Consider the following 25451-nt stretch of genomic DNA (forward strand, 5'->3'; position numbering starts at 1 on the left):
TAACTTCCTATAACTTCCGGGTCTTTTAAACACCTAACACAATATCTTTTGTCTATATTTTGTAAATAAGTGCACTACCACACTCAAAAAATGGCTTTTGCTGCTTGTACAAGCTACTTATTTAATAGGAGTTGAACCAACACAATTATTGAGGCAACTTTTAATGTACAATCCACTTAAATTTGTAGTTACCTTAAGTTAACTTAACTGATTTGTGTTGTGACAACATGAAGGTATTGTGTTGAACCCAGCATTTTATACAGTGCACAGACTATTTTTGTTGATGTAAAAATATACCTCATTTTATTTTATAGCCTTGTTTATCCTTAATAAAAATATGAAATTGTATACAATGCTATGTGGTTAAAAATGTGGGTGCGCCTAACTTTTGCGCTGGTGCACCCAAGACGAAACGTTAGGCGCATCAGTGCAACCAGTGCAAAAAGTTAATCTAGAACCCTGTAAAATCTGATTTCTTTTATCATCTGCCATGATGACAGCAGATTATATTTGACTAGATATTTTTCAAGACACTAGTATACAGCTTTAAGTGACATTTAAAGGCTTAGCAAGGTTAACTAGGCAGGTTAGGGTAATTATGAAAGTCATTGTATAACAGTGGTTTGTTCTGGGGACAATCAAAACAAATATTGCCTGGGGGCGGGGTAATAATATTGACCTTTAAATGGATTTTAAAAGTTAAAAACTGCTTTTATTCTAGCCGAAGAAAAGCAAATAAGCATTTTTCCAGAAGAAAAAATATTATAGGAAATACTGTGAAAAATTTCTTGTTCTTTTAAACATCGTTTGGGAAATATTTGAGAAAGCAAACTAAATTCACAGGAGGACGAATCATTTTGACCCCAACTCCAAGCAAGAGCAAATTTCCTTGAACATCTGCAAGTGACATTGTAAAGCATATCATTAAACAAAATAATAATGTCTTGTTTAGAGTCATCTGTAGAGTGTGTGGACGGTGTTGTTCTGGCTCTCACCTCCTGTTTCAGCTGCTCCATCAGCATCTGCTGGTCTAAAGCTGAACTACTGCTGCTCTCCAGAGTAAAGTTCCCTCTGAAGAGACGCGGCACCACAAACGAGGATCTGTCATATGTCTCATCCACGTCGTCCTCCACTGTAAAACACAAAGATTTGCAAAACACAAAATTTAAAAATTATAGTTCTGCAGGAACCATTTACAGAAGGATTTTTTAATAACTTAAATTTAATTAATTAATTCTAGTTCTACAGGAATTATAACAAAATAATTAATTAAATTAAGTAATACTTGAGATAAGCCGAGTTCTACAGGAATTATTCATTCATTCATTCATATTCCTTTGGCTTAGTCCCTTATTAATCAGGGGTCGCCACAGTGGAATGAACCGCCATCTTATCCAGCATATGTTTTACACAGCAGATGCCTTTCCAGCCGCAACCCAACACTGGGAAATACCCATACACACTCATCCACACTCATACACTACGGCCAATATAGTTAATCCAATTCCCCTATAGCGCATGTGTTTGGACTGTGAGGGAAACCGGAGCACCCGGAGGAAACCCACGCCAACATGGGCAGAACATGCAAACCCCACACAGAAATGCCAACTGGTCCAGCAGGGACTCAAACCAGCGACCTTCTTGCTGTGAGGCGAACGTGCACCGCGTCACCTTAGAGGGAATATTTTCCATCTTATTACGAGTTTTTGTTCTGACCAACACTTAAAATTTTTATTTTAGAAACATTTATTAAACATCCAAAAGGTGCACCATACTAAAAAAAACAAACAAACAAACAAACAAACAAACATTTAAATAGAACTAATGCAAGCAGAAATGTAACTGTGATAGAAAATGGGGAACTTGATATGGTATTATAGACTACTGTACTGTTCACTCTTCAAATAAATCTCACTTATCATGGCAACTAAAATAAAGTGAACTAGTGTCTGCTGTATAGTGTTTTGTAAAGTACTTCAATTAATATGTCATGGTGATACTATAGTTGCTATGGTAGCACAACAAGTTTAATATAAACAAATTACCCAGTGCTGTGTTTGTTTTTTTTACAATATAGGGTATATTATTCTACAATTCACCACACTTTACTGTACTAAACCTACACTGTATTTCATTTCATCAGTTCACTATTCTTAATACTACAGTATGCTGAAGCATCTCTGCAGAGTAAAAGCTTGAAAGGAGGAGGAAACACAAGACACATAAATCCGCATCATCCGACAGATCAAGAGCAGATCATTCGCATGTGAGCAGCCAGTGTTTTGAGACCTCGCAAGCAGTTTTGTCTAAGAACAGGGAAAAACCGGCCCGTGACATTCGCTTTCCTGTATTACATGAATGCACTCCCGATTTGTAATACTGCACTTATGACATTTGTCAGTGAAATAATGCCATACTCCGCCAGCCAAAATCATGTGGTGCGCACCCAAAAAAGAATTTAAATGAGCATTAGATTAAGCGTTACATGGAAATAAAAAAATAAGACCTGTGCAAAAACATTTAAGACCTAGAAGAGCGAATTTAAGACTTTTTAAGGCCTTAAATTTCGATTTTTAAACTAAGACTTTAAGACCCCACACAAACCCTGTACAATTTCATCTGCTTACCTAATATTTATATTCGTAATATTTATATTATTAGCTAATTACTAACCACCTCATGTGGAACTCTGAATCTGCATCTCATTTCGGAGTCGGCTACTGTCCACTGGAGGTTGCATTTCGGTTACGGATGCATTCTTAGAGAGCCTTTATGATTGATGAATTAAATACGCTGTTTTCCACCAAGGCAACCCGGGGTGCTGAAATACAATTGGCTAAACTGGCATTTTGTGGGTTAAAAGGGACCAAAACAAAGACAGATGTTTTAGCACGGAAAACACATTAATCAGAGTATTGTCTTAATCATATTAATATCAGAGTATTGCAATCTATGTAAGCCTACTCAATGAAACAGAAAAAGCACAAGTACCTGCACACACAACGACTGTGGTCGCAATAACCACAACTATGGCACTGACGATGAGAAGTATCACCATCCATAATCTGATTTTCCACACCACCACCTCATTGAGGTCTTTCTTCAGGCTCTGCAGCTCCCGCCGACACTGTAAACACAGAAGTTATCATACTGTACGTCAGTGTCATTAATGAGCTTATTCTGCGATGTGGAAGTGCGCTCGTTTCTGTGATTGTTTTAGATCCTCCCATTCAGTCGCCTATAGGAGAAAGGACTAGGTATAATAGATGTAATAAAATGCTCTACAAATAAGATTGTACATATCAAGTAGAATAACACAATAAGAAAAGATCAACTTGCAACTACAAGCAGCATTACGGGCTGTTTTTAACGTTAAATTCTCAGATTAGGTCTGTCTGAGGTACTGGGCGGGGCTGACATACTCAACCACGCCCCCTCCAGCTGTCAGTTCTGACAACAAACAAAAATAGTGAGCAGGAAGTGTCTGTTAGGTTGTAATAACTCACCCCAAACCCCTTTCCAGATCTTTCAGAATGAAACGCCTACTTTACTACATCCAATCAGCTTGCAGTAGAAAAACAAGCCACGCCCACTGCTTTCCAATTTAATATTCAGTTTCTCTAGGAACTGCATCACAATATAAAAAAAATGGTCGCAGCTTCTGATTCATGCGGACTTTAACGTCTAAAAATCAATAAGGCCCCGTTTAAGCCTGGTTTATACTTCTGTGTCAAGTGACCGGCGTAACCCACGGCGCATGCAAGGCGCGTAGCTGTGCATTTATACTTCTGCGCGCTTCTGCTTCTGTTACTTCTGTTGGTCTGCATTAACAATTCTGAAACGCTAGTTGGCAGTGAGGTGTAAATGTTCCTCTGTGTCGAGTTTCTTCGCTCGTGTTTTGCTTTTCCTGAACACTTCCTGAATGTACAAGTGGCTCAAACTCGCTCATTTTGAGGCAGGAACCGGCGGACGTGCAACAACTTTAACTATGAGGTAAACACAAAACAAAACTTTCCATCCGGCGCGGGAATTCCTTCACGGGACTCCACACTTGTAAACAATCGCTCCATCGGGCTCGCGCCATTCGTGCGGCTCTCGGTCCCGCCCAGATTTGCCAGTGCTACCAAGCTGACCAATCACAGAGCTTACGCTACGCGTCGTTGTGACATGTAGTTAAATTTTTTGAGAGGTGCACGTCAGTGACACCGACAGCCACGGCGTAGGGCTATGCGTCAACGCCGTAGCATACGCGTGCGTTTGATGCAGAAGTATAAATCAGCCTTTAGACTGTCAGGTCTTGATGCCCACCTCGATTTGTTGCCTATATCTGATTTTTTTGGTCTGCCTGTTTACACGATTCTTTAATTGTGATCTGATTTATATGTTAACATTTGCCATGGGGGATTGTGTGTAGAATGTTGAGGAAATAAATGAAGTGAATTCATTTTGGAATAAGGCTGTAACATAAACAAATGTGGAAAAATTGAAGCGCTATCAATACTTTCCAGATGCACTGTATGAAGGAGGCCTGAAAGTATTCTCTGAATATCTGAATGCATGTGTTTTTTTTTTTTTGGTGTTTACACATAGATCTGATCTGTGTCACATATAAGCAAAAAATCAGGAAATGGGTCACAGGTAATTAGCAGTGTAAACAGGGCGTAAGACAGATCTGGATGCTTAAATAAAGCATGTACATAACCATTGTCTCATTAAATAAATATTCATTTTTTAGCTTGTTTTAAGGAAAAACTTACTTCATTTTGACTCATTATTTCTGAAAACAAGACAATAGTTTTTGCTTGTCTACAAAATGCTTCTAGATTTAGGAATATTTAGATATTTGGACTAGAAACAAGACTAAAACTCTAAGTAAGAAAAGCATTTTTCATAATTGAGGCAACAGTTGTTGCTTTTTTTATCAGCGTTACCTTTGAGGTTTTAGGTGAAGGATCGTTATGATCAACAAAAACTCCATCCAGTTCAATCCCTTCTACATTATTCTCCAAACTCTGAAAACACACAAATCCAGACAAACAGGTCAAACTAAACCAAGAGATCAGTTTTCTGCAATGTAAATGCGTATTCATATACTGAGACATTATATAAATGAGTGATATCAATGCATTTCATCAACATGTTCAATAGATTAATTGAGAAATCCATATCTACACAGTAAAAAAAATCCATATATGAGCTGTTTTCCATATTTTGTGATTTATGTCTTTATTTTTGATGTTTCCCCGTTTGTTTCTGCTTTTGAATTGCATTATTGGAATTGATCTCTCTTTCAATACCATCTAATATTGAAAAGTTTTTTTAAAAAGTGACTTTTATTAGCATTTTTAATAGTATACAGCTGATATACTGTCTGTGTTGGTGGTGTATATTATGCTACAAAAACCTCATTATAAACTGCCAGTAGTTTTCTGTTATTTTACAGACTTATTTCTCTATATATTATTATTTCTTGTGCATTATATTATTTCAAACGACTAAAATAAATAAATAAAAGTCACTTCGTTAAACAGTACAGCTGAATTATCAGCATCAAAAGTGGACAGAGCAGAGACCAACATCTCATAATGCAATTCGCAACCGTAAATAAACACTTGTGAATCACAAAATAATAAACAAACTTTATATATATATTATTTACACCGTACTCGACAAAATTGTACACCTGTAACGTAATAACCACATACTGTGTAGGCTACATCAATTTTATTTGTGCTGTTTTATGTTTTGTTAACCATTGTCTTATGCACTTCTGTAAAAATAGTAATATATATATATATATATATATATATATATATATATATATATATATATATATATATATACATATATATATATATATATATAAATATATATATATATATATATATATATATATATATATATATATATATATAAATATATATATATATATACATATATATATTTATACATATATATATATACATATATATATATATATATATATATATATATATATATATATATATATATATATATATATATATATATATATATATATATACATATATACATATATATATATATATATATATATATATATATATATATATATATATATATATATATATATAATGATTTATTTCTCTTCACCATGATGACAGTAAACAATATTAGACATAATATTATTTAAATATTAATAAATAATATTATTAGGCAAGTTATTGTATAACTGAAAAAAATTGCTTAAAGGGGCTTATATATATATATATATATATATATATATATATATATATATATATATATATATATATATATATATATATATATATATATATATATACAGTTGAAGTCAGAATTATTAGCCCCCTTTCGATTTTTTCTTCTTTTTTAAAATATTTCCCAATTGGTTTTTCACAGAGCAAGGAAATTTTCACAGTATGTCTGATAATATTTTTTCTTCTGGAGAAAGTCTTATTTTTTATTTTTTTTTTTGCTAGAATAAAAGCAGTTTTTAACTTTTTAAAAACCATTTTGGGACAAAATTATTAGCCCCTTTAAGCTAATTTTTTTTTCAATAGTTTAGAGAACAAACCATCATTATGCAATAACTTGCCTAATTACCCTAACCTGCCTAGTTCACCTATTAATCTAGTTAAGCCTTTAAATGTCAATTTAAGCTGTATAAAAGTGTCCTGAAAAATATCAAGTAAAATATTATTTACTGTCATCATGGGAAAGATAAAGTAAATCTTTTATTAGAAATAAGTTTTTAAAACTATTATGATTAGAAATGTGCAAAAACAATCTTCCCTCCATTAAACAGAAATTGGGGAAAAAATAAACAGGGGTAATAATAATACAGGGGGGCTAATAATTCTGACTTTAACTATATATATATATATATATATATATATATATATATATATATATATATATATATATATATATATATATATATATATATACACAATTCCTTCATGTTGTCATTAAGTTAACTTAAATGTTTTCACAAATTTGAGTTATTGAATATAAAACAGTTGTCTAAAAAAAACCTACTTTTTTGTTGTAAAATGTGTTGTTTCCACTCATTTAAATATGTAGTTTCAACAAAGCTGCAAAAGTCTTCTTTTTTTTTTTTTGAGTCCAGATTTAGATTTCTGTTTTTCTTTCTTATATATCCAGTTTTAATAAGTCACAATGTGGCTAGACCAGCTTATGTGTTTGAGAGAATGAAACTATGATGGTTTTGTGCTAATGCTAATTATTTTTACACACACTGCAAATGTAAACAATCATTTATTTTTAAGCCAATCAACACACACACACACACACACACACACACACACACACACACACACACACACACACACACACACACACACACACACACACACACACACACACACACACACACACACATACACACAAAGTAAAATTTACCTGTGCTCTTGACAAAAGATGGGACGCTTCTTGTATGCCATTTCCTGGAACCTCCTGTGAACATTAATATACATTTATTTACACACACATGAACCCATTCTGTACATTAAGGGGGAAAACTATTATTATATATGCAGAGACATAAAAGCATAAATAAAGAATAAAACAGCTACATATGCTAACAACAACATTCACTAACAAAACAGTGAAAATACTACAATATTGCTCTATAATATTAACCTCTCATATAATAATAATATCATGCTGTCAATTTAAAAAGAAAACAAACGTGTCCTCATCATAAATCTTTCTAATAAAAAAAAACATTGCTGTCTTTTTTGAAAAAAAAATCCTCTCTATTCAGAATATTTGGAACAGTGAAAACATTTTTTAAATAAATTAAATGCAATTATAAACAAAAGATATACATAAATTCTACAGATATCATAAAGTATTATAAAATATGTATATAGCAGAAATACAAAATATTGCTATCGTTAGATTTTTCAATATCGTGCAGCCCTATTATATATATATATATATATATATATATATATATATATATATATATATATATATATATATATAATGAGCAATTCCATGCAAATGTCAACCTTGCCATGAAAAAAAAAAAAATTATTTTCGCCAAAATAGCAAAACTGTTTCTGCGTTTTTTTGTGTAGGTTTGTATTTTAAAGTGCTTTAAAAAAAACTAAAAAATGTCCCTGTCAGTGTCTTCAAACAGTTATATTTGATTTACCAAAGTCAAACAAGAAGCATTTTCACATCCGTCACATCCTTATCGGAGAAATGTCACATCCATAACGAAGCTTTTTCCTCATAAATGCAAAAATGTAAAATCAAATAAAATCAATCACATTTGTTCAATAGTGATCTAAGTCTTCTTCTTTTGATTATCATTGTTTCTTTAAGGTTATGCAGTTTAATTCACAGAATTTTTACAAAGTATGTTGTGTACTGTAAACTTGCAGACTTCTTTTATCACATCCATAATGCATGTTTATTTTCCTCCTTAACAATAAAAAAAAGTCTCCAGATTGATGTTTCTGCTCCCACATCTCTGTGGCTAGTTGTTTTGAAAATATAAACAGATGTTTAAATATAATGTTAAGATATACCTCCTCTGTCAATTTATGTTTTGAGATTTTACCGCAAATGGCACATCCATAACGCTGAAATTGATCATCTATATATATATATATATATATATATATATATATATATATATATATATATATATATATATATATATATGTGTGTGTGTGTATATATGTTATATATATATATATATATATATATATATATATATATATATATATAGATAGATAGATAGATAGATAGATAGATAGATAGATAGATAGATAGATAGATAGATAGATAGATAGATTATATATTAAATATTATATATATATATATATATACTGTATATATAGATAGATAGATAGATAGATAGATAGATAGATAGATAGATAGATAGATAGATAGATAGATAGATAGATAGATAGATAGATAGATAGATAGATAGATAGGTAGGTAGGTAGGTAGGTAGGTAGGTAGGTAGGTAGGTAGGTAGGTAGGTAGGTAGGTAGGTAGGTAGATAGATAGATAGATAGATAGATAGATAGATAGATAGATAGATAGATAGATAGATAGATAGATAGATAGATTTTTTTCCATCTTTTAATCTTCCTTTTTTTTATTATTAATCGTAATATGGCGATTTAGGTTGATGAACTCCTGTTTAAAAACCCGTCTCACCGATCCTGGGATGGTCTTCAGGCCTGATTAGTTGACTGATTTTAAAGGAATCTGAAAAAATCACTTAAGTCATCTTAAGTTAAAACAAAACTGACTAAAACTGAGCTGCTAACATTCGGTATAAAATTACGCAGTAAATACGAATGGTCTTCATGTTAATCAGGTCAAGGTAAGTAACCTAAGACAGTAGAACAATGTATTGATTGAAACGAAAAGTAAAAGTCGAAACAAAAGTAGTTTATTTTCTATAAAACCCGCAATCAAACAGAAATAACAACGCCAATCCCTCTGGATAAACATGGTGTGAGTGTGTGTGTGTGTGTGTGTGTGTGTGTGTGTGTGTGTGTGTGTGTGTGTGTGTGTGTGTGGAGAAACACTTGTTCAAACACGAGCAGCTCAAAGCAAGAATGTATGAAAGACTCATTTCTGCAAACTCACCTCAGTCGTTCGGTCACTCGAGACATTATTGTTGTCACTGACTACAGTCTTCAACTCCACCTCGTCGCTCATACTTCCATGGACAGTATCCCAAGAATAAATAATTCTAACCACACACAACCTGTGGCTCAGACCCGGAACTGGGGCGGGAGCGGAGGCGGCGGCGCGGTGCGCAGAGCCGATCAGCAGGTCTCTGTTGTGGCCAGAAAACACAAACAGCACCGCCTTCACAACTGTGCGATTGACGCGTTAATTAACAAAATATAAACATGATTCCATCCCAGCTATCTTCTCAAAGCTGACAGTGATGATGATCTACAGGCGAGAAGAGGCCAGAGTCAAAGTACGTGTCATGTTTCAGGAGTGTGTGTGTGTGTGTGTGTGTGTGTGTGTCTGAAGCGAAACTGAAGACAATACCTACTGTACAGGAACTGTCTGAGCAAGGCAAGAATCTGCTGGCTGAAGGAAAACAATATGCAGAAGTACACCGGATTGTGTATTATTGTGGGGAAACAATCCCTTTCTCTTTCACTCTATGATTTCCTATATAGCCTCAACATTTGAAGCAGATCAAAAACTTGTTTTTAATTGTATTATTAGAGAAGAATGAGTGTTATTTGTGGAGAAAAATTAATTTATTTGTATTACTTTTGTGTCTTTAGTTTTTATTATTAAAAATATGTTTAGACTAACAACTGTTTAATCAATCCTTTTCTTTTGTATGAGACAGTACCATATATTAACCGAGCATACTTCTTCTTTCTTACTATGTTGCATACTTCTTATGCTAGGTTAGGGTAGTTAGGCAAGTTATTGTATAACGATGGTTTGTTCTGTAGACTATCGAAAACAATATAGCTTAAAGGGGCTAATAATATTGACCTTAAAATGGTATTTAAAAAAATAAAAACTGCTTTTATTCTAACCGAAGTAAAACAAATAAGACTTTCTCCAGAAAAAAAAATATTATCAGGCATACTGTGAAAATTTCCTTGCTCTGTTAAATAACATTAAAACAATGTTATGTTTTAATCTTTTGGCTAATGATTGTATAAAAAATATCAAAAATAATGACAGAAAAGAAATGGCAATAGTGTGTGTGAGAGAGAGTTAAATGTAGTGTATTCTGATATATTATTATTTTGATTGTCATAAATGAATAATATGATGTAAATGATATGATATATTGAATAATAACGACATATTGAATTATAATGTGATGTATTTAATAATTAAATAATATATATTGAATAATAGTATATTATATCATCTATGTTTTTATTTAACTATTATATGTATATATATATTTTTTTTACTACTACTATTACTGTTTACGTGTTTTTTCTTATATATGTATGTTCTCTTATTTTTATGTAAACTTTATAATTGCTTTGGCATTAAACTTTAAACATTTATCATGCCAATAAAGCAATTATTGAATTGTATCGATCGAACTGAGTTGAATTGAGAGAGAGAGAGAGAGAGAGAGAGAGAGAGAGAGAGAGAGAGAGAGAGAGAGTCGAGTGTTTTGACACATTAATGTTGTACAGACTCACACTATTTAGATGCACGTTTTATCTGGGTTGTGTTGGACAAATAAAAGATAAATGTATTGTAATTTTAGTATTTCCCCTATTCATTTCCTATGGAACACATTATGGAATTGGATTAAAGTCCTCTCATGTATTTGCTCAAGTGGCCAACTTATAAAACGCTTTAAACCGCGTAGATAAAATAAACTATTCAGCAAACAATATAAATGTTCTGCTGGATGTTAATCAGTAAAATATGTTGATTTTCTATGTAACACCAAAGATTTCTTGTACTTGAGCTAAACGTTTCGCTGCCCGTTCCTTAAAATATGGCGACTTTGGTGACCTCTGGTGGCTAATTCATGCTCACAATGTTTATGTATTTTTTAAACACTTACATTGAGTCCCCTTTTTTTCTTGTGTATTCAGACTGAATACACTGTCGCCTCACAGCAAGAAGGTCACTGATTTGAGAGTCCCGGCTGGGCCAATTGTCATTCCTGTTTGGAGTTTGCATGTTCTCCCAGTGTTGGTGTGGGTTTCCTCCGGGTGCTCCAGTCCAAACTCATGCGCTATAGGGGAATTGATTAACTAAATTGGCCATAGTGTATGAGTGCCGGAGTGTTTGGGTGATTCCCAGAAATGAGTTGTGCTGGAAAGGCATCTGCTGTGTGAAACGTGCTGAATAAGTTGGCGGTTCATTCTGCTGTGGTGACCCCTGATTAAAATAAGCTTAATAATAAGCTGAAGGAAAATAAACGAATGTTCAGATTAAAAACACTTCTTAAGTCTAAAACTTCTCAAGGTATGTACCATAACATAACATAATGTACCATTTGCCAGAAGGGCCAGATCATTTTTTAAATGTGGACCGGCCAGCAATTTTTTTATTTTATTTATTTTTTTATATGTATTGTTTTTACAATCAGGCAGCTTTTATCTCTTGCAAGATGTATTATGATGATGATGATTATTATTATAGTAGTAATAATAATAATAAATGTTAAGCATTGGCCCAATCGGCGAGATGGGCCGACCCAAATAGAGGTTATGCGGACATAGTCGAAATCTGGAAAGAATGTCAAACAAACAGTAAGTGCAGCACAAGCTAATTGTCAGAGATGGAGCATAAAAAAGGAAAGGCAGTGCCGAAAAGCTTACAGAAAGCAAAAAAAAAAAAAGTCTTTAAAATAAAACACTGCCAAATGCATAAATTTAACTGAAATAGTCTCGAAAGGGGGCAGCGCAGGGGCACAAGAAGGTCGCTATTTCGAGCCTCGGCTGGGCGAGATGGCGTTTCTCTTTGGAGTTTGCATGTGCGTGTGGGTTTCCTCCTGGTTTCCCTCACATGTGCTCGAGGTGAATTGGGTAGGCCTAATTGTCCGTAGTGCATGTATGTGAATGTGTGTGTAGAGGGGTTTCAGCTTGGAGGGCATCTGCTGCGTAAAACATATGCTGGGTAAGTAGGCGGTTCATTCCTCTGTGGCGATCCCTGATTAATAAAGGGACTAAGCCGAAAAGATAATGAATGAATGAAATGATTGCAAGTTTGTTATAAATGTGTTGTTTTTGTTCCAGTCACATGCATTAAATGTTTAAATATCTATTACATATGGTACTGCTTCTATTATTTCACCATCGGTACACCAATATAAGTAGTGGATATGCGTGTCCGTGCATGGGGCTGTTTCGGTTTGGTAATGTGGGCTGGTGTGGCTACAGTGCCAGGGCTGATTTTTAGTCCCAGTCCGCCCCTGGCTACCATTAATCACAACCGAACATAATAAATGACAGCATTCTGTTAGTGTAAATAAAGCTCTTTATTCAGTTCATTGAATTGATGAAATAAAGTCATTGAAGTACAGTAGATTAGCAATATCTCTTCCACTATAAGCTATTATTTGAGCTTGTTTACCACATCAGCAAGATTAACCAAAAGAAAATGGAGAATGGCCATACTCATTCTCCAAACCGTTCCTAAAATGTGGTGGAGTTGGAAACGTGTTGATTGATAATTAAGAATAAACACTGATGTGAAACACTGAGAAGGTTTTCTTTTCCTCTTCTTTTTTGTTTACTTCAGTATTATCTGAGAGTAAGGTTAAAATACAATGAAGATATTTAATTAAAAGACTGCACGTGTGCTTTGGTTGAAATATAGTCATGAACACAGGATATAGAACATTTATAGAGCAGCTGAGTGGTGATTTCTGAACAGTGAGGACTTTGGCTTTGTAAATATTGCGGCCGAGTAAACTTTCCTCGACCAGGACTTTAGCCTGCGCCTTTCCAAATGCATGAGAGGTACTTCAGAATGCCTGTTGTATAAATCATCAATAATGTAAATTCACCAGCAATTCACCAAAATATATTGGAGCCCCTTCCCTAAACTAACCATTATTATAGTAAAGGTGCATGTAGTAATCTTGATTTTAACATGTTGATTTCCACTTGTTTAACCCTACTTTTTAAATTTTACGGAAAACTTCACGGTTGACCATGTCTTTTTTTTTCGTTGTTGTAATACTGTGGTAAATATTTGTAAATCTTACAAATGCCATGAGAACATGCTATATTTAATCCCTTGATTATTGAAGACTTGTTTTTGTCTCATTTCTAGTCCAATTATCTTAAAATTCTTAAATCAAGAAGCATTTTATAGACAAACTAAAAATATTGTCTGGTTTTCATTATGTCAAAATTAAGCGAGTTAATCGAGTTAAGTGAGAATAATCTGCCAATGGAAGGAGAGAAATTAACTTCATTCATTTTCCGTTGACTTAGTTCCTTTATTCTTCAGGGGTTGTCACAGCAGAATGAACCGCCAACTTATCCAGCATATCCTTTACACAGCAGATGCCCTTCCAGCTGCAAACCATCACTGGGAAACATCAATACACATTCATTCACACACTTTCGTTACGGACAATTTAGCTTACCCAATTCACCTATAGCATGTCTTTGGACTTGTAAGGGGAAATTGGAGCACCCGGAGGAAACCCACGCCAACACGGGGAGAACATGCAAACTCCACACAGAAACGCCAACCCAGCCAAGGCTCGAATTAGCGACCTTCACGCTGTCAGATTGTGCTACCCACTGTGTCGCCGTGACGGCCCCAAAATAAACTTATTTTATACGTTTATAAAAACCAACCAAAAATTGGCGGATTATTTTGCTTGTTTTAATGAATAAACAAAAACATGCTCCATTTTGAATTAATACCTGAAAACAAGACAATAGTTTTTCTTTTGAATGGCTAAAAATCAAACTTGGTTGAGGCTAGTGGGCGTGAGGTAAATATAGTTGCTGTGGGTAATTTCCTTATTTATTTTATATTTAAAAATAACTAGAAATCATTGATTTATATGAACTAATACTTTTTAAATAATAAATAATTAATAATTTCCCAGTGTTGGGTTGCAGCTGGAAGTGCATCCGCAGTGCAAAAAATATAAGTTGGCGGTTCATTCCACTGTGGCGACCCTGGATTAATCAAGGGACTAAGCCAAAAAGAAAATGAATGAATAAATGATGAACTAACAATATATATATATATATATATATATATATATATATATATATATATATATATATATATATATATATATATATATATATATATATATATATATATATACATACATACATATACATATATTGTTAGTTCATCATTTATTCATTCATTTTCTTTTCTAAAGCAGTATCCCTGCTTTAGGCAAACTATACATTACGAGAATGAAGCATGGCCGCGGCTGGAAAACAATGTTTTAATGCATCTCACGTCACTTCAGGAGGAGGCGTGAATTAATTTAGCTAAACTGCGACATGGTCAACTTGCGGAAATATTACCAATGATCCATCAGGTAATGTTTTCCCCTCTCTCCCTCTCTCTCTCTCTCTCTCTCTCTCTCTATTGGTAAAGCGCTATCATCAAATATTTTTCCTCCATATCCCATAATGCACAGCGCATCAGCCTACGACAGCTGGATTAGTCCAAAAGGCGCAGTACTTTTTGTGTTTGGGTCTGTTTTAGTTCGGCTCATTTTCTCATTTTTCTCGTTTGAAAGCGTACCGAGACCACCTCTTCAAGCAGGTCTCGGTACGCTTTTTTGGTCCGCTTTTGGTGCACACAAGAATACGACGTCTGCATTCACACCTGCCCAAACGAACCGCACCAAAAGGGGAAACGAACTCTAGTGCGATTCAATCCAACTAAATAAGGCAGGTGTGAAAGCACCCAAACATTCTGTCTCTTTCAAAGAGCCTGTTTTTAAATAAAAACTAAAACATGAATCACAAAATATGCAAAACCGCTTATTTACGGATATTTTTGTCAGGTCTCTGCAAGTCCACCTAAATGTGAATTATTATCTCTGATAATTAAACAGAAGTCTGTCAGTATCACTACTGTCTAAAGCAGCACTTGGAGTATATTCAACCCAAGCTCATTCTGAAAATGTAGTCACGCGGACGTTTCTGGAGACAGCGGAATACGTCCCGGGAGGTACGTACGGCCGCGTTTATTTTTTTCAAGCGAACGCTGCGGGGCGGTGTGACGCTGTTCCCTTTCACGGTTGCCTTACCTCCTTGTGGAGGGCTTCCCCACTGCAACCCGTTTGTCCACTCAGCTCACCGTGTACGTCGGCAGGCTCGAGATGCAGAGAGGAGTCGACGACGGCGACCGGTTTCGAGTCCGGGGAAGAGCAGTTACAGCAATCAGGTAAGACAAAAACAGAATCCCAAAAATGAAGTGAACGAGTTTCGTGACAGGGTGAGGACGCGGTGAAATCTGAAAACACGGTAGAAAAAAATAATCAGGGCTTTTATTTTTTTGGACGGCTTTTGTAAACTGTTGCTCGGGTTTAGGGAAGCGAGCGGGCAGGCGGGTCGATCGGTAAAATTGGTTGGGTTCAGAGAAGGAGGAGGGCGGGTCGGCCGATTGGGCGGTCGCGTAGTCAATTATCCGGTCAGTCGGACAGCGGCCTCTGGTGGGTTCACGCGAGAACAGCGCGGGCGCGAACCGCACTCGCGAGAGGCGTCTGAGATGCGAAAAAGCGCACAACAGCGGCCTCTCGTGGATTCGCGAAAACAAAAACTGCAGCCGTACGTACCCGCCGGGACGTATTCCGCAGTCTCCAGAAACGTCCGCGGGACTACAATCCCACAATGAGCCCGGGTTGAGTATATTAAAGCAAAAAACCAAAAGCGCTCCACATTTGATGACCTTCAACCTATTTCATCTACTCTGTCTCTTTCTCCGCCGTGTCCTCTTTCACTTCTGTCCTGTCCTCCTCCGTCTCTTCTCTCTCTTCTTTTTCTTGTTCTGGTTTACAGTCAGAAGCTTCACACTCCTCCTGGTCTCCTGCATTTGTTTCTTGGCCTTCTTGCTTTTGTCTGTCCTCTGTGCTGGTTCGAGCAGAGTCAGCAGTGTTTGCTTTTTCTTCGTTGTCCTCCTGCAGACGCCCACAGATCAGATCTTCTCCATTCTGCTGTGGGTTTTCGGTTTCGCGTTGAGAATTGTTGTCCTCTTGCACTTTGGCTTCTTCGCTTGCTGATTTCCTGTGCAGGCGTGTGGGCAGCCGGCGCTTGAACGACAGTCTGGCTCGACTCTGTGGAGAAAATACAGAAACACTAATAAACAAATCAGACCGGGCAAAGCTGAGTTTATACAAGTTGAATACAGACTGTAATTCCCTATATATATATATATATATATATATTAGGGTTGGGCATCTAAGCTATAATGCCGATCCGATACGCATCTCGATACAAAGAATACGATCCGATATATTAGCGATACATTTGTGACATATTGCGATGCAACACGATACGATTCACACCCATATCACGATACGATGCGATATTTCAGCACTAATTAGATCAAGTTTATGAGATGATGTGAAAGAGGATGCTGTGCCATTGAATGAGTTTGATTATTTATAAACCAAGCAAAACCAAGACTTTTTTACAAACTGGCTTTTCTCTCAGAGCCAGAGTGTCAGTTTACAGTAGAGGGCCATTTTAGAACATATAGCACATATTATTTAAGTATTTTCAAGATAAACAGAATGTATAAGTGCAATATATATTAAAATATATATATATATTTGCACTCTTTCAACATAAATAAATTTAGCATTGCACAACAAGAATTGTGATTTAACTTTTCAACTATGAAAACAAGTTTTACAAAGATATATTTTGCCACTGATTATTCAAAACTTAAGGTCGTGAACTAGCAGTGTTATGCTGCGTTGAAACATCACTGTCACTGTAAACAACAGGCTAATAAAAATATAACAAACCAGCAATCTTCTTGCTGTGAGGTGATCAAACTACCCACTGTGCCACCGTGACACCCAATTATTTTTATCATTATTATTATTAATATTATTATTAAATAAAAATTAACAGGAGGAGGTGTTTAAAACATTCGTTCTCCGTGACACTAGGCTGAATATCTTTGCAGATGAACAATGCAATAGCATTCGTTATTGGCGTAGAGCGAGCAGAACTGTTGCGCATGGAAAAAAAAACTTTCAATGCTTTTCTCACCACTTTTGGAGCTGGTTGAAGCAGTGCGAAAGCCGGGGATGCAGAAACACTGGAAGATGCTTTCACAACAACACCGTGGCGCCGCTTCAAGTGAGATATCAGATTAGTCATACTGCCCGCGTATTTTACAGATGCGCGGCACATTTTGCAAATTGCATCTGTCCTGCCATGTCGTCCATTCTTAAATCCATAATGTTGCTTGCCATACTTTAGATTTAAAACTCAGTGGGGAATAAAATGTTTGTTTTGCTTCTCGCGCTTTCTGAGGGCGCTCCACTAGCTTCATCCGCACACCTGATACACTGAGTTGTAGTGTGAGTGTACACATCCGCAAATCCGTTGCTAAGGCTTACTTTATGTAGGTCGATTAAATTATGCGCCAAAAACAGGTTGACAACACTTGTTAATAAATAAAAAATACATTCTATATTAAAAATAAAAGCTGTATCTCGGAAAAATCGATGCATCTCGCAAAAACCGATGCATCTCGATTTGCTTCCAAAATTTCATTCATCCTCTGCTGCTCAACCGATGCACTCGCATCGTGCACGCGCATGACCGCGTATCGATACATATCGGTTAATCTTCCCATCCCTAATATATATATATATATATATATATATATATATATATATATATATATATATATATGCTCTGCTTAAAGGAGTACACCCCCTTTTTGAAAATGAATATTTTTATCTATTTGTCAGTGAATGTAGGTCATATATATTGATGCATTTGGAAAAAAAAATTTTGGTCATCAAACATCTTCACGAATAAAAAAAGATAATAAATTATAATAAATAAAATTCAAGTGAAATTTAGGAAAAATGTAGATTTTTTTTAGTTTGTCTTCATTATTTCCTTTTTTTTTACAATTAATTTTTTTTTTTTTTTTTTTTTTTTTACAAAAATTATTAAAAACATAAACTAATAAAATGAAGCGGGTGCTTTTTAAAATGAATGATGGTGAATGAAAGTCAAACCGGTGAGCCGTCTGACAAAAAGGTGCCCTTCTGAATCAAATCAGCAGGATGCCCTTCAGGATCTTTCACTTACTTCAAAGACAATACTGACTACGCTTACATGGACATCTGTAATCTAGTTATTTGCCTTAATAGACAATAATATAATGAAGGTGTTTATGTGAAGTGCTTTCATGTAAGAGATTCCTGTAATTTTGGGTGGCTTTAACTGCAGTTCGGCAGTTTCACCGTCACTGATTAACATTTTATTCATGCCCCCGTGACAAACTGGGGTATTAGACAAAAATAAGGAGTAAGGACTGGTGAGAATGTTATGGAATTTAATAACGCACGCCAAGTAGAAAGAAAACAACGTCCGCATTCGCGATGTGTGTGTGTGTGTGTGTGTGTGTGCGGCCCTTTACTGACAGCCGTGTGTGTGGATCTTGTCGGAAAATATGGCGAAAGTCCTACATGACGGTAATAGTTTGATCGTGGTCTGTACTTCAATAATGCCACTAATATCTGCATACTCCACATGTCTTAATTCCATTTCTGTTTAGTTCAGTTATGACTTTAGTCGGATTAAAGTGATCAAAAATGGCTGTTTGGAGATTATGTAGGCCTAAAGTTTAACATTCATGTTTAGCTGAATAACCAGTTAGTAAACACAAGCAGGGCCGGAGTGGGACTCCTTTTCAGCCCTGGAGTTTCAAGCCTCAAACCGGCCCACCTCAGTTCACCACTGACTATATTGAAATAAGGTCATTTCCAATTCAGTTTCTATTTAAACTATCACGTCTTTTTTGAGAAAACAGCTGCTTTAGAACTTCAAATGTTCAACAACCCTTACAGTATTATGTCTTTACAATAAAAATGAAAAAAAAAATAAATTACTCAGACGAGGATCAAACCCGGTTTGGTGGTTTCAAAACCTAACATGCTAACCACTCGACCACAACATGATAATCATGATAATCAACTTGCAGGCGGCATCTTGATCACGAGGCTGCGAGAAAATAGATAAAAAGAGCAGAGCTGCGGTAAAATATTGAATAAGAAGACTGTGGTCAAGTAAATAAATACATGAATTTAAAAAGTGTGACTGCTGTAAACAACAGATTCTGGAGCTAGGGACACCGGCCCTCGCGGCCAAAAAACGGATTAGCCAATCCGGGCCTGAACACAAGTACATCTTACTGAACATCATTTATTTTCACACCAATTATCATAGCAAAACAGTTTCTCAAGCAGTTTGTGAGGCATATTGGAAACGGGAGATGAGCCCCTGGTCTAATGCGACACCTGGCTTGAGAAACTCGTTCTCAAAGACTTACTTTTAGTCATTATTTGGGTAGTCATTACTTCAGCAGAATTCAAATGAGCCATTTTAATTTAGATTATACTAGATCAATTCCAAGATTACAGTGAGATTAATCTAGATTATAAAAATTAATCTATGCCCACCTATATATATATACCTATATATATGTACTGGAAATATTCCTCAGAGATTTTGCTCCATATTGACATGATAGCATCACACAGTTGCTGCAGATTTGTCGGCTGCACATTCATGATGACACTCTCCCATTGCACCACATACCAAATGTGCTCTATTGGATTTAGAACAGGTGACTGTGGAGGCCATTTGAGTGCAGTGAACTCATTTTCATGTTCAAGAAATCAGTCTGAGATGATTCACGCTTTATGACATGGTGCGTTATCCTGCTGGAAGTAGCCATCAGAAGATGTGTACACTGTGATCATCAAGAGATGGACATGATCAGCAACAATACCCAGGTAGGCTGTGGTGCTGACACCATGCTCAATTGGTACTAATGAGCCCAAAGTTTGCCAAGAAAATATCCCCCACACCATTACACCACCACCACCAGCCTGAACCGTTGCTACAAGGCAGGATGGATCTGTGCTAGAAACAAATGAATGACTACATGTGAAATCTGCCAAGTCAGAGGACTATTGGTAGACGTCTGCAAGATTTCCACTGACAGCCCCAATTTTTAGCCAAAATGTCTCAGACGTCTGTTGGATTTTTACTGCATGCTGGGCGATGCTGCCTAGCTTTTATCTGCATATTGGGAATGCTCTAAAATGTCATCTAAATGGACAGATTAGGTTTGCTGACAGAACAAATGACAATTGGATTCTAGTTGATTTTAAGGATGTACAACAAACAGAGGATTTAGCAGTTTTACGCTAAACCTGGGCTCAAAGTAAACCTTTTAACATAGGCTGTGTGCAGAATATACACTGCAAAGTAATGATCTTTATCCCAAATATCGAAAATGGTATTATGTCAAGAAGCAAAGCATATTGTCTAGTTTTCAGCAACTGAGTTTTTCCTTAAAACACGCAAAATATTCTTACTTCAAAGTGAAAACAAGATTATTTTGCTTGTTTTAAAGAAAATCGGACTCAATTTTTGACCATATTTTTTGCTTGTCCAGAAAATGCATCTTGATTTAAGGATTTCGAGATATTTGGACTAGATAAAAGACAAAAGAACGCTGCTTTAAAGAGGTTACGGAGGGTGCGATGCAGAAGTGGCCTGATTGGATTACAGTGTGCAAACCCCCTGTTGTTCTGTGCCTGGGCAGACTCTATAGGCTTACACAGAGCTTAAGCCCACAATACTGCCCGCGCCTTCATGCTGAAATCATCAGATCCTGTTCTGCACACTTCACAGATTCGCACGCAATCTGCAAGCCTGCGGAAGGACACTGCTGAACTTTCAGGAGATCATGTTTTGCTGCTCACATTCTTCAATTAAATGCTTTTCAACCCAGTCCTTGAATCTGTTATAGTGTGTGTTTGGAATTCATGTAATATTACACAGTGGTGTGAATTCTAGATGAGTTTCCCTTTTAAAATGGTACACACTGAACAAATATACAGTTGAAGTCAGAATTATTAGCCCCCCTAAATATTTTTTTCACCCAATTTCTGTTTAACGGTGAGATTTTTTCAGCGCATTTTAATAACTCATCTCTAATAACTGATTTCTTTTATCTTTGCCATGATAACAGCACATAATCTTTGACTAGATATTTTTCAAGACGCTAGTATTCAGCTTAAAGTGATATTTAAAAGCTTAACTAGGTTAATTAAGGTAAAGTTAGGGTAATTAGGCAAGTCGTTTGGTTTGTTCTGTAAACAATCCAAAACAAATATTGTTTAAGGGGGATAATAATATTGATAATAATATTGAATATAATATCAAGACAGCTAATTATTCTGGAGCTTACAGTGCCGTGGGAAGAGCGTATTGAAGAAGCAAATGAGAGGAAGCGCGCTAAGTACCAGGAATTAGTGGAGGAGTGCAGGGAGAGAGGCTGGAGAACTTTCAATGAGCCCATAGAAATCGGATGCAGAGGCTTTGCAGGGCGTTCACTTTGCAAAGTCCTCAGTCGTTTGGGCATTACAGGCGTGGCGAAGAAAAGGGCCATTCGATCCGCAAGCGAAGCCGCAGAGAAGGCAACAAGGTGGCTGTGGATTAAGAGGGCAGATCCGTGGACTGCTGTTGGGACACAAGTCGGGACTTGATCAACCCCGGCTGGGTCACCTGGGTGAGAGTGTATTCAAGTCAATTCAGCTTTATTTGTATAGCGCTTTTACAATGTAGATTGTGTCAAAGCAGCTTCACATAAATGGTCATAGTGACTGGAACAGTGTGGTTCAGGTTTTAGTGTTTAAGTTCAGTTCAGTTCAGTTTAGCTCAGTTCAGTGTGATTTAATCATTACTGAGAGTTCAAACACTGAAGAGCAAATTCATCGATGCGTAGCTCTACCAATCCTGAACCATGCGAGGCAGTGGCGACAGCGGAGAGGGAAAAAAAACTTCACCTGATGGGAGTGAAGAAAAAAAACCTTGAGGGAACCAGACTCAGTTGGGCACAACCATTTTAATTTCTCTGCTGGCCAAAAGTCTTGTGCAGAGCTTCATTCGCCGTGGTGGAGGCAGGAAGATGGCCTCAGCGAAGACTCGTCTGTCCCTGGAGCGTCGCTGGAATCAGACTCATGTTCTCCACTCCCCACAACCATCAGCGCAGCAGCAGCTCAGGATATGGCCTGGTCCCGGATATGGAATCCTTGGGATCATCTCGTCGCTGGATATGATGTTGAGAGACCCGAAACACTCAATGATCCCAGGATACATCGCTGATGATGTGTCCCAAATGCATCCATAAGATGTTTCTTGCATAACCTTAATTTTTTTTTTAAAAAACACAAAAACTGCTTTCATTCTAGCTGAAATAAAACAAATAAGACTTTCTCCAGAAGAAAAAAATATTATCAGACACACTGTAAAAAAAAAAACTCCTGAATCTGTTAAACAGAATTTGGGAAATATTTGAGAAAAAAATATTTAAAAAATTAAAAATATACACTCTTACCTAAGAGTTTTTGTCTTGTTTCTAGTCCAAAAATCGAAAAATGTAAATGAATCAAAAAGATTTTACTAGACAAGTAAAACATATTTTATAAATATTATGTCAAAATCCAGAGAGTTTTTCCTTAAAACAAGCAAAATTATCTGCCAAATAGGGCAAATAATGTTATTTTAATTAACAATTCACAGCCTTTTTACTGGCTTATTACTTGCCTGTAATTAAGATCTTATTTTACATTCCTAGTCCAACCCAATACCCTAACCTAAACCTTATTAACTATTAATAAGCAGCTAATTAGCAGTTTATTGAGATAAAAGACTTAGTTAAGGGGTTGCTTATAGCATGAATTGTACATTAAAATAAAGTGTGACCAAAAAAATCTAAAATATTGTGTCTCTAAAGGGCTCTTTTCCTCTTTTGCCGCGTTGATATGTGAGTCTGTGTGACCTTGTATTCTTATTTTACATCCCTAGTCCTACTCAATACCCAAACCTAAACCTTACTATTATTAAGCAGCTAATTAGTAGTTTATTGAGCTAAAAATCAAAGTTAACGATTAGCTATTAGCATGAATTGCACATTAAAATAAAAACATTGACGTATTATGTCTCTAAAGTGTTTTCTTCTTCGTTTGCAGTGTAAAGTGAGATGCAGTGTTGATATGCGAGTCTGTGTGACCTTGTAAACCCTTCAAAGAAGATAGCTGTTTGTCATTGTTTATAAAATATGATCTTATTTTACATCCTGTGTCCTACCCAATACCCAAACCTAAACCCAACTAATACCTTACTATTTATAAGCAGCTATTTAGTAGTTTATTGAGCTAAAAGCCTTAGTTAATGGTTTGTTTATAGCATGAATTGTACATTAAAATAAAAACATTGACGTATTATGTCTCTAAAGTGTTTTTTTCTTCTTCTTTTGCAGTGTAAAGTGAGATGCAGTGTTGATATGCGAGTCTGTGTGACCTTGTAAACCCTTCAAAGAAGATAGCTGTTTATCATTGTTTATAAAATATGATCTTATTTTACATCCTGTGTCCTACCCAATACCCAAACCTAAACCCAACTAATACCTTACTATTAATAAGCAGCTTATTAGTAGTTTATTGAGCTAAATTACCTTAGTTATAGTTATTAACTAGCTATAACCTTAGTTAATGGTTTGTTTATAGCATGAATTGTGCATTAAAATAAAGTGTGACCAAAAATCATGTTGTGTCTCTAAAGTGTGTGTGTGTTTTTGTCCTTTAGCATTGTATGCAGTGTTGATATGTGAGTGTGTGTGACCTTGTTGATGCTGGGCAGTGGTGTGCCCTCCACCGGCTGCTCGAAGCTGACCGGCGCTTCATCTTCGCAGGACAGCTGAGGGGTCTGCAGGGTGGAGCTCACGACACTGCACGGGCTGATGGACGCAGAGGGCGGCTGTTTGGACTCTGGGCTTTTGGGTGGAGAGAGCAGGACGGTTGGAGACAGAGCGAGATTGGCCTGGAAGATGGAAGAGAGAAGAATATTTGAAGACTATATATATTTATACAACAGTTCTGTCTGGTTCTTGAATCTGATTGGCTGATAGCTGTGCAATATTCTGCAAATAACAGCACTCGTGCAGCCTCTTCACCTTTGTGTATTACTCCGCTCACATACAGTGGCAAGCAGAGGACACTTTACAGTTTACAAATATTTCAGCGGTTGGACAACATAATGTTCTTTTGAGGCTTTTTAGGCAAGAATAGTTGTTTAGACTGAAACTATGCAGATTATTTATAAGGAGAGGGCCTATTTTAAATATTTATCATTTCAGAGCATTGGATTCAGTGCATTGGCCGCCGTCAGCCTGTCTGAGCAGGCCAAAAAAAGTGACGGTTGATGTTTCGCCACAAGATGGCGACAGAGACTGCTAAATAAGTCCCTAGGGGAGAAAAGCAGCATTTTCTCAGTGTAAGTTTCAAACTAGAGCTAAACAAATGATTATTAAACAGGTAAGTGGCATTCTAAGCTGAGCTCTCTCTTTTGTATGTTGCAGTGCTGTATTTATACCACAGAAACTGCTAGTGTTTGCTTTGCTCTGGCTTTTTCGGGGTTAGTTATTGTGATTTCCTGATTGCAACAGAGAAATAGTGGGAAATCTCTGTAGACTGAAGGCATTTAATGCTGTTCAGCCTTATAATCTTAAAATGTGAGCAGAAATTGCCTGTTTTGTCATCACTTAAGACATTACGCTAGAGAATCATTCAAACACTAGCTCTAAAGTGACACTGGAGAAGTAGCAACAGTTTCTACTGTTCTGATGTCAGCTGCAGATGTGAATGAGTGATGGAAGAAAAGTAGTTCCTCTTACAA

General features: G+C 36.0%; 2 protein-coding genes and 1 long non-coding RNA gene across 7 annotated transcripts in view; 1 reads left to right on the forward strand and 2 right to left on the reverse strand.

The window, feature by feature from the left end:
• Positions 1–9781, reverse strand: part of c15h3orf52 (chromosome 15 C3orf52 homolog) — a 16700-nt gene extending 6919 nt beyond the window's left edge. For 2 of the 3 annotated variants that reach the window (XM_087283672.1, XM_087283673.1), the window contains exons 1-5: positions 9640–9781; positions 7423–7476; positions 4932–5012; positions 2992–3127; positions 996–1132 (exon numbers count right to left, since the gene is read on the reverse strand). In XM_087283672.1, the coding sequence (XP_087139798.1) occupies positions 996–1132; positions 2992–3127; positions 4932–5012; positions 7423–7476; positions 9640–9711 (480 nt within the window). In that variant the 5' untranslated portion in view covers positions 9712–9781. Of the gene's footprint in view, positions 316–662; positions 1133–2991; positions 3128–4931; positions 5013–7422; positions 7477–9639 lie in introns of all 3 variants that reach the window. The other variant, XM_087283671.1, reaches the window with a different exon arrangement.
• LOC147833556 (uncharacterized) overlaps positions 1–25451 on the forward strand; it is a 486957-nt gene that overhangs the window by 109766 nt on the left and 351740 nt on the right. The gene's annotated exons all lie outside the window — the stretch shown is intronic.
• Positions 15058–25451, reverse strand: part of zgc:153184 — a 45681-nt gene continuing 35287 nt past the window's right edge. For 2 of the 3 annotated variants that reach the window (XM_087283305.1, XM_087283304.1), the window contains 2 exons: positions 24399–24596; positions 15058–16783 (listed from right to left, as the gene is read on the reverse strand). In XM_087283305.1, coding sequence (XP_087139431.1) covers positions 16415–16783; positions 24399–24596 — 567 coding nt within the window. In that variant the 3' untranslated portion in view covers positions 15058–16414. 3 annotated transcript variants of the gene reach the window in all.

This window comes from Danio rerio, chromosome 15 (genome assembly GCF_052040795.2).
Source record: "Danio rerio strain M-AB ecotype USA chromosome 15, GRCz13ab, whole genome shotgun sequence".
In the NCBI taxonomy this organism is placed as follows: Eukaryota; Metazoa; Chordata; class Actinopteri; order Cypriniformes; family Danionidae; genus Danio; species Danio rerio.